This window comes from Apium graveolens, chromosome 8 (genome assembly GCF_009905375.1).
Source record: "Apium graveolens cultivar Ventura chromosome 8, ASM990537v1, whole genome shotgun sequence".
In the NCBI taxonomy this organism is placed as follows: domain Eukaryota; kingdom Viridiplantae; phylum Streptophyta; class Magnoliopsida; order Apiales; family Apiaceae; genus Apium; species Apium graveolens.
The window spans coordinates 153,043,975-153,054,295 of NC_133654.1; the positions used below are offsets into that span (position 1 = coordinate 153,043,975).

Below are 10,321 nucleotides of genomic sequence, written 5' to 3' on the forward strand. Positions count from 1 at the left end.
TTATATGCATGGGCTAATTTTTTTATGTGACTGACTTCTCTCTTCAATCTTTCAAACCTCCAAAATCTTGATATTCCCTAACGTCTCAGTTCGCATTCTGAGCAAAACAAGAGATAAATGATCAAAACTAAGGTACATTACTACAAGTTATTTGGAAATAAGTAACAATTAGTCAGTTACTTATTATAAGTTACAAAACCCTTCTGTTGATCAAATTAAGGTTTAGGGAATTAGCATCATGCGGTAAAAGAAAATAAGAGCACTAACTGCATGACCTTGAGAACTTTTACAATCTTCTTTATCTTCCACAAGAAACATATAATATTCCTAAGAACTACTAAATTTTATACATTGTTCTGGACATTATATTCCAAGTTTTATAAATTTTGTGACGATCATGACACATCATTATAATATGTTGCTTGGATATTACAAAATGTCTCTGTAATTGCAAGCTTGAATATCCCGGTAATTGCAAGCTTGAATATACTTCAGGTATGCTATACAGTAGAAGAAAATAACTTATAAGTCAACGGATTACAGGTCTTCAGAGGATTTGGTGCTTTTCAAAGGCTTGCGTATAGTTCCGCCAATTATTTTCATATTTCATGTACTCGAATATCAAACACCAATGACCAATAGAGTTGTGAAAATGATATGTCCATACATATATGCGAAAAACGAAGTGAGAGAGATGTAAATGATAAGCTAACTAACTTTTAGATCATTTCTATAAAAACACTTTGAAAGAATATTATATGGTGAAATCTTTATTTATAGTTGTAAAGTCAACAGGATGACTTGTTTTACTAATAACAGAATATGTTATGTTCTAATGGACTTTTTGGTTATTTTATACACTAAAGCATGTTTATACTTTTGTCCATGAATGATTTCTAATATCTCATTAGCCCCCTTTTGCTTGACATCTCTCTACAAAATTTCTTTGCAACATTTTCATCAAATAACCGGTAAAACAACAGCAGCAGCTCCTGCAAGACTGGTGTCATACTCTGCAAAACCTTCACATGCCACCCCACCTGAGACCCTCTTAGGTCCAAAGCAAATACTAAAAGAATTAGAACAGGTCCAATGAAGGCGCCTGCTAAGACCCTTAGAAGGAATGTCTGCAGTATTGCCTTTGTAACACATTAATAATCCCAGCTTGAATTTTTTCTCTAATAAAATGACAATCTAACTCGATATGTTTGGTTCTAGCATGATATACCAGATTGGCAGTAAGATCTACAGCAGCTTTGTTATCACAATATAATGGCACTGCTTCATCAATGTTAAGACCCAAATCAGTTAATAAGCCTTTCAACCAAATAACCTCACATGACGAATCTGCAAGATCCCTGTATTTTGCCTCTGCAGTGCTCCTAGAAGTGACATATGGCTTCTTAACTCTCCAAGAAATAGCTACCTGACCAAGTAAAAAACTATAATCTCCAACTGATTTACTGTCATTTGGATTTCCTCCCCAGTCACTATCACTGAATCCTTCTAACTTTAATATATTAGAAGAAGGAAAAAATAAGTCATGATCAACTGTACATTTCAAATATCTCAACACCCTTTGTGCAGTTTCAAAATGCTCGACTCTGGGAGCATGCATAAACTGGCTAAGTAAGTGAACATCAAAGGAAATATATGGTCTAGAAGCGGTCACATATAACAACTTTCCAACCCATTTCCTATCAATTGTTGGATTACATATGAGAGCACCAGATTTTTTATTATCAAAAAGTTTGATATGAGGATCAATAGGAACAGATAAAGGCCTACAATCCATCATATCAGCTGAGTGAAGAAGATCTTTAATAAATTTGGGTTGACAAAGAAAAATACCAGAATTATTTCTTTGTACTTCAAGGCCTAAATAGTACTTGATACTGCCAAGATCTTTAATTGTGAACTTATCATTCAATAATTGCTTAAGAGACTTAATGGTGGCATATCATTTCCAACAACCAAAATATCATCAACATAGATCACCACAGCAATAAAAATCTGATCATTTTTATGCGTGAAAAGAGAGTGATCATGAAGTGACTGTTTATACCCAACTGTCAGCAGGAAAAAAATTAATTTGGAAAACCATTACCGAGAAGCCCGCCTTCAATCATAAATGGGCTTGATCAACCTACAAATAAATCTAGGATTATCAACCTTGAGACCAGGTGGCAACTGCATATAGACTTCTTTATCTAAATCCCCATGCAAAAAAACAGTATTGACATCAAACAAGTTCTTAACGGCTGCTATAGATAATAAACTTCTAAGTGTAACCATTTTGACAACCGGCACAAAAGTATCATGAAAATTTATACCTTCAGCCTGTGTATAACCTTTAGCCACTAATGTGGTCTTATATTTATATATTTGCCCATTTGCAAGAGTTTTGATCTTGTAGACCCATTTACAACCAATAGTTTTCTTACCTTCTGGAAAAGGTACCAAAGTCCAAGTGTTATTGGAGTTTAAAGATGATAACTTCTTATCCATGGCCTCAATTCATAAAGAATTTTTGATGGCCTGATGATAGTAGCTAGGTTTAAAAAAGAAAGAACTATAAGCTGTAAAAGCCTGAGTATTACTATAAAAAAACAGATGGAGATAATTGAATATTGAAAGAGTCCATGGAAGCAAAAGAATTAGAAACTGTTTGATTTGCAGAAATATGATAATAAGTCCACCATGTTGGTCTATCTTTATTTCTAGTAGAATGTCCTATCAAAGGACCAAGAGAAGAATTTATATTAGAAAGAGGAACAGATTCAGTAAAAGACTCTTTCAAAGGTGGTGTAGAAGACATATGTGAATCTGGAAGTGAAGTAGGAGAAGATGATGAGTGCTTAACAGAATCAGAAGGAGAATCAACCTCTGTTGGTACTGGAAAATCAGATGAAATAAAATGAGATAGAGTGACAGGAGATGAGCAATAACTGAAAGATGATGACTTTAACCAATTCAGAAAAAGATAAGACTTACCCACAGTAGCGTGAGTAAAAGAAGTTGTGGTTTTTGAAATTTGATGGTAAGGGAAAACTGATTCCACAAATTTGACATCTCTACTAACAAAGAAAGTCATGAGTGTCCAACCTAAGAAGTTTGTAACCTTTTTGTAAATGAGGATATCCTACAAAAAAGCATTGAATAGCCCTAGAAGCAAACTTGTCATGAGAATGAGTAGAAGCATAAGCAAGGCAACCAAAGGCCTTCAAGGTAGAATAATCTGGCTCAGTATGATACAACAGTGCATGAGGTATTTTATAATAAAGAATGACAGAATACAATTTGTTAATGATATGAGTAGCTGTCAAAAGGGATTCCCCCCAATATTTACTAGGTAATCCTGACTGAAATCTTAAGGCCCTGGATACTTCTAGAAGATGCCTATGTTTTCTCTCTACCCTAGCATTTTGTTGTGGGGTATGAAGGCAAGATGTTTGGTGAAGAATCCCAAGATGTGGAAGAAATACTTTAAAACTATGATTCACAAATTCACTACCATTGTCAGTTCTGATGACCTTGATGGACTTATTAAACTATTGTGAAACATAAGCAACAAAAGTTTTAAAAGGATGAAAAACTTCTTGTTTAGTAGACATGAGCATAGTTCATGTAGCTCTGCTATGATCATCCACAATAGTAAGGAAATACTTACAACCAGTGGTAGATGGCACAACATAAGGACCCCAAACATACAATGTAATAAAGAAAAATTTTCAGAAGCATAAGATTCACTCTGTTTATAAAAACATAACATATATTGTTTTGCATAAGGACAAACATGACACAAACCATTGGTTACAGAAAAATGTCCTAAAGAAGAGATATGTCTTACAACTGTATCAGGAGCATGTCCTAATCTTAAATGTCACATATTAGCATCATAAAGGACATTAGAAATTACAGCATTAAAAACATGAGAAGAAGTAGGATCAACTAAAATCTGAGTAGAAGAAGTAGAAGCAATTGTCAGATGTGATAAGAAGGTTGGAATATGGTGAAGTAGTACAAGCCACCTTGTTCAGTACCAGCTGCCAGAATTTTCACTTGGTTCTGGCCCTGAAACAAACATGTATCAGAGGTGAATGTAACTACAAAACTGGACTCTTTAGATAACTTGCTAACAGAAAGCAAATTACAACTAAATTCTGGAATAAGCAAGACATTGTGCAGTCAACCAGATGATAAATGAACTGTTCCTAAATGATTGACTAAGATAATTTGGTTGTTGGGTAAGGCAACATGAAAAGGTTGAGTAACAATGTGAATATCTAACATTAATGCTTCATCACAACACACATGGTTGGATGCCCCGATATCAATAATCCAAAGAGTATGTAATTTTTGAGGAATAAATGATAACATTGAGTAGGCCAAACCTGCAATGTCCATGTGATCCTCAGATGTACCAGTAAAAATGGTTGATCCTTTGTTCATGAGCAACATCAACTAATTGACTTGCTGTTGAAGTTTTTCCATGGCATTTGATTGATTAAATCCAGAATTCTGATCAGTAGGTGTAGGACTAGAAGAAACAGTTGCTGAAACATGCATAGCTTGTGGTTTGAATCCACTAGAATTAGAAGCATTTGGAGAAACACCAAATCTACCTCGACTTCCGCCCTTTGAAGAAGAGGGGTAACCAATCATTTTATAGCAAGTCTCTTTGATGTGTCCATCTTTATGGCAATAAGCACATTTAAGATTTGATTTTCTCAAATTTCCAACTGCATTTTTATTAGAATTGGTTGCAGAAAAGGAACTATTAAAATTCATGTTATCAGATTTTGCATTAGCCAAGAAAGAACCAGGTATAGCACCAGTAGACTGCCTTTGTCTCTCCTCCTGCTTAACTAAAGAGTAAGCTTGTGCCGTAGTTGGTAAAATGATTCATCATAAGATCTGACTCCTAGCAGAAGTGAAACTTTTATTAAATCCCATCAAGAAGTGAAGAAGCTTCTTCCTCTGATCTCTATCTTCTTGCAGTTTATGAGCCTCTTAAGTGCAATCATATTTGCAATGAATAACAGGTCCCAATGCAATATACTCATCCTATAGATTTTCGAGTTTATGATAGTAAATTTCAACTGACATTAAGTCTTGTTCCAAAGCATGAATATCTTTTAAAATCTGGTAGACTCGATGACCATTAAAACTTAAGAACTGATCCGTGAGTTCATCCCATACATCCTTAGCAGAATTAATAAAATCCATACCATTTCTAATCTCCTTAGAAACCGTATTCAAGATCCAACTGATTTCCATATCGTTCACCCTATCCCACTGAGATCGTAGAGGTGATGAAACCTCATGCCTGGAAACAGATCAATCTACTATACCTAATTTATTCTTAGCAGATAAGGCAATAGTCAGAGACCTTTTTCATGGACCAAAATTCTCAGAACCTGTTAGTTTCTTTACAATTAAAACTAGGCCAGGATGATCAATATTCTGCAGATACATATTGGAATTGACAGGTGCATCTCCATTGTTGACAGCAGGATCTTCATTTTCAGCTAAATTCTCAATATTACCGGAAGTGCCAGAGGTTCCAGTACATAAAGGAACATTATTTCCGGCATTATCACGTATCGGAGTATACTTCACAACATTAGCATAAGTATTCTTTGCCATTGCTTTTCAATCTTTAAAGACAAGCTCTAAAAAACTATCATAAACGCTAATTATATTAAGAAAACACCAACCGTGTCAAGAAAACACCAATTGTGTCAAGAAAAGCAAGTAAATGCCTAGTTTGCGTACTTGTGATGTAAAACGCATAAACAAACACAATACGAACGATCTTCCATAAAAAATTGAAGTGAAAAACAATTGCCATTTCATAAAATACCTTGAAACATCTTGAAAAAATGACAAAAATAGCAGATTTTTGAAAAAAATTAACAAAAATAGCGATTTTGAAAAAAGTGACCAATTTTGGCCGATTGAATACTCCACATCTTTTAGTATCTTAAATTTCAACATCTCAGAATCGAAAAACTTACAACTGCATGATCAAAGTAGTGAAGCTGAACCGCGAAAGTCATGAGAAGACTAGATCTCGGCCCTGATACCATATAGAGTTGTGGAGACGATATGTCCGTACATATATGTGAACGCCGAAGTGAGAGAGATGTAGAAGATAAACTAACTTTTAGATCATTTCCGTAAAAAGACTTGGAAGAATATTACATTGTGAGTTCTTTATTTATAGTTGTAAAGTCAACATGCTGACTTGTTTTAATAACAACAGAATCTGTTATGTTCTTGTTATGTTCTGAGAGACATTATTTTTTGACAAATGCAAGAATCTTTCATTAAATTGAATATAATACAGCCCGAAAAACCTCCAATCGTCGATACAACCAGGTGGTAAAACAAATAACATACTGAAAACAATCAGATGATTTGTTTCCAGATCGTTTCACACATAAAATTTAAAAAAATTTGAAGCTAAAAACGAAATCAAAAACATCCCAAGCGATCTAAATTGCACCATCTCTGAAAATAGCAACATCACAATTGACCATATCACATACAAACTATTAGCCCAATGTTCAGAAACACCAGTCGCATAAAATGAGATTGGAGAAACGGCAACACAGCTATCTACATGCCGGACACCAGCTATAGCCGAAGGCACCCAAGCTATCCACATGTTGAATACCAACTACATGCCGAAAGTGTAAACCCATGAAAGATAACAATCTTTGATTGTGAAAGTTGATCTCTTGTAATAATCAACACCGCTCCAGATTCGATACATGCTTTGCCAATTACCCAAAATACCAATAAATTCGTCCTCAACAGATCCAACGCCAAATAAACCCAAGCATGACTAAACAAAAACATAACAAACACTCCAAAAGTCCAAAAGGAGAGACAAAACACACTCCAAGAAAAACTACTTAATAACGTCTTAAAGAAAAACTACATGTTTCCATAAACTAAATGAAAAGATAAACAAATGAACAGGACTTAAATGAGCTCTTGATCAATAAAGCAGTCTCCAGAGGTTTTTTAAGATTCTGTTTCAAGTTCGACTCAACATAGTAGACAAGCAATCATTCCATAAACAATGGAGATAACACAACATTTCAAGAACACTATTCTGAATGCTATTGGCCTGAAATAGTTATTTATAGGAGAACCAGACTTGAACAAGCTGCTGAAATTTAATATCTGTGACTACTGCCTGTCCGCCTGCAAAACAAATCAGAGATAGATAAGATTATATAAATTATATATGTACCATGCTAGATGAAGTACACTCAACTCATCTATTTGAAATGCATTAAATCTTTATGTAATATGTTCAAAAGAGGCTCCCCAAATCATTTTCAGTGACTTTCTATGAACTTAATCATCCATTAAAACCAAACAGAAATCGGTTACTTAACAATTAACAAATGTACTCGTACCTTCCTCATTAAGATAAACAACCTCTGATCAAGCTCAAACTTTGCAGCAATGGAGGGATCCCCCTTCAGCATCATCAGCAACCCACCAAATGAAACATAAATGTCCCTGAAGTCAACAAAATGTGTCAACTGACGCAATCCAGCGTTACAAGATCAATTGATGTGGGTGAATTTAGTATAGGCGCAAGTCATAACAGCTATATGCACATTAATATACAAATAGACTACAAAAAAGGCATGCTTACGCCTTAAGATTTGCTCCTCAACCTACCTCTGAGATTCTATATAGTTTCCCATTCATAAATATAAATAAAAATAGACTACAAAATATGCATACTTACGCCTTAAGATTTGCTCCTGAACCTTCCTCTGAGATTCTATATAGTTTCCCATTCATAACATACTCAAATTCATCTGCAAGGGATTTTCGCCCACCCTGAAAATCAAAACATAAAGCTAAGTTTTTGAGCTTGAGTACTGAGAGGGACAGGTGTGTTCATGTACATGTAACAAGCTTTAAATGCAGAAAAAGTAAATGGCTTATCCTTTCCAAATACTTCATAATTTATACCAAATTCAATTATTGTTAATCTTGCACCGCGACTCTACTGTAATTTAAATAGCAGCATCAGCAACATAGCTTTAGGTATTACGTAGATGTCACTCAAGCGTGTTTCCGAATATTCAATAAGTTCTTTATTATTACACAATGAAGGGTGGTGACTATTTTATTATAATATCAGATCAAATGAAAGTTAGGGGGAAGAAGAGAATACATCAGGACTTAGGAGTTTACATTACATATCCAATTCTACAGTAGCCTGCTGATCGAACAGGCCCCTTGTCTTGATCCATGGAGTTTGTATTACACTATTCAATAAATCTTTCAGCAGAAACGTCACATCTATTAAGTACTACTCATTTGAAAGTGCCCGTAGACTAATCATATTCTTTTGAGCATGTAATTCTGTGGTTAAAAGCTGTAACATATGAATCCAGTAAGTACGTAAACTCATAGCTCTAAAGCCCATTGTATACTGTATAACGAGGAGAGAGATGATAATGAACTGATGATTTTTGCAGATGGGATGTGTAGTTTCCATATCATTTTATATATCAAATGTAAAACCTTTTCAGCATGGTAAAAAGTGTGCAATTGACTACTATGTTGTGGTCACAGTAACCAGAATTTGCTCAAACACAACATCATGTACTTAAATTTCTTTAAAACTTTCATGTGAAGGATATTGCTGCTGTCAACAAATTCATCAAAAACAAGAAGAAACTTACAATGAGAAAATATTGAAAAAAAACATAATACCGGAGTGAAGTAGCCAGTATCCGGGGTTCCATCCAAGTTTAGTGTGGATGCCAATACCATCATAAATTTATCCCCTTCATGCAAAGGATATATATCTGTATTCACGTCTAGCTGCATGTACATGTCAAACTGCTCGCTCTTTGCTTCAATACGAGTTACTACAAAATGCAGTACAACATTGGCTGTCAACTATATAATTTACATGGTTTATATAGATTTATCTTGGTCAGTTGAAACACAAATCAGATCAGGATCACAACCTTAGATGCGTTAAGCAGCTGCACTACAAGTTGTAAGGCCTGCTATAACTTATTTGCACAGTCAAACAACCAAAGTAAAAGGGATACATCCAGTCAAAAAAAAATAATTATACACTAATGTTATATTAAGGTAAATTACTTTGAAACTTAAAACAAACAACGAAAAACACGATTGCTAATACATATAATAAAGCTGCGAGCAGTCAGGTATGCAGTTAATGGGTAGCTCGAAGATCTTTACTACTATGAAAGTACTAGAAGCAAACAATCAACTGCTATCATCCTAACTAGTATTTATAGCCGAGCAAAAATAAATGCAATAAACTACACAGGTATGACTTAGCATACCACATTTGCAGTCACTGATCCTTAAAAAATAGGCTTAGTTGCTGTAAAACCCCATCCCATTCCACAAATGGGTCCAGTGGAACTAATTCAACTCAATTGAAATTCTTCGTGACAGCTTATTTAATCCTAGTAATCGTAATTATGAACACTGATATCTACCACTTAGTCACAGAAGTGGAAATTTAAAGTGGGAAAAGCAAACACAAAGCATAAACAAGAAGTAAAAGAGGGGGACAAAAGAAATTAGTAGAGACCTTTATCGAACTTTTTACCATCTGGGTCCAAGCCTACAACTCGAAAGATATCTTGAAATAGATACTCAACCACCATCCTCACTAGTCCACAAATTAGACCTGGAACGCATATATGGAAAACAATAACATTAGAGAGAGAGAGAGAGAGAGAGAATCATAACATTAGAGAAACACACACACACGGAGAGAGATTTATGAATACTGATGAAGCTAATTAAAGTTTAATGAACCCTAAATTGCAAATAATACCATACAATTATATTTACAAATCAGAATGAGTACATTAATCATAAATAAATAGTAAGATCGCAAAAATATGGTACCCCAGTAAAGGATATTAGTAGGAAGAATAAAAGAGAGAACCCCCTTGTAGAGCTCCGATACAACCAAAAGCTTCAATAAATGCTATTACTAAAACCAGGGTTTTATAATTTATTGGCAGCCCGTACGTTTAAATAGTGCGCACCTATGCGGATCTCGATAAATAAAATAAAATAAAATAAAATAATTGTCGTACCCACCCTCTACATTATATAATCTTTAAAAGTTTTCTCAAAATACTTTTTTAAGGTTTTTTTTTCAAAAACTACAACTCTTTAAGTTTATTTGCAAAAATAGGATTTCTAATTTTTTTACAAAATTACGATTTTTCAACCCGATGCAACTATAAATAACAGCAGTTAAAAAATGTAAATAAAGTTA

The 10,321-nt window shown here is 34.3% G+C and overlaps 1 protein-coding gene across 1 annotated transcript; it reads right to left on the reverse strand.

Annotated features, from left to right (window-relative positions):
- Positions 1 to 6,983: 6,983 nt before the first annotated feature.
- Positions 6,984 to 10,095, reverse strand: LOC141677227 (DNA-directed RNA polymerases II and V subunit 8A-like). Its single transcript, XM_074483055.1, has 6 exons — positions 9,943 to 10,095; positions 9,620 to 9,718; positions 8,758 to 8,915; positions 7,778 to 7,872; positions 7,437 to 7,542; positions 6,984 to 7,218 (listed from the first exon to the last, which is right to left on the reverse strand). The coding sequence occupies exons 2-6, from the start codon at positions 9,693 to 9,695 to the stop codon at positions 7,204 to 7,206; spliced, it is 450 nt and encodes a 149-aa protein (XP_074339156.1). The 5' UTR covers positions 9,696 to 9,718; positions 9,943 to 10,095; the 3' UTR covers positions 6,984 to 7,203.
- Between the last annotated feature and the right edge of the window lie 226 nt (positions 10,096 to 10,321).

Excerpts from the sequence above, each read along its gene's own strand:
- LOC141677227 (XM_074483055.1), bottom strand. The coding sequence starts at position 9,695 with ATGGTGGTTGAGTATCTATTTCAAGATATCTTTCGAGTTGTAGGCTTG. Across the intron at positions 8,916-9,619 it reads TGGTAAAAAGTTCGATAAAG|TAACTCGTATTGAAGCAAAG; the intron begins GTCTCTACTAAT and ends TGCATTTTGTAG. Across the intron at positions 7,543-7,777 it reads TCAGGAGCAAATCTTAAGGC|GGACATTTATGTTTCATTTG; the intron begins GTAAGTATGCAT and ends TGTTGACTTCAG.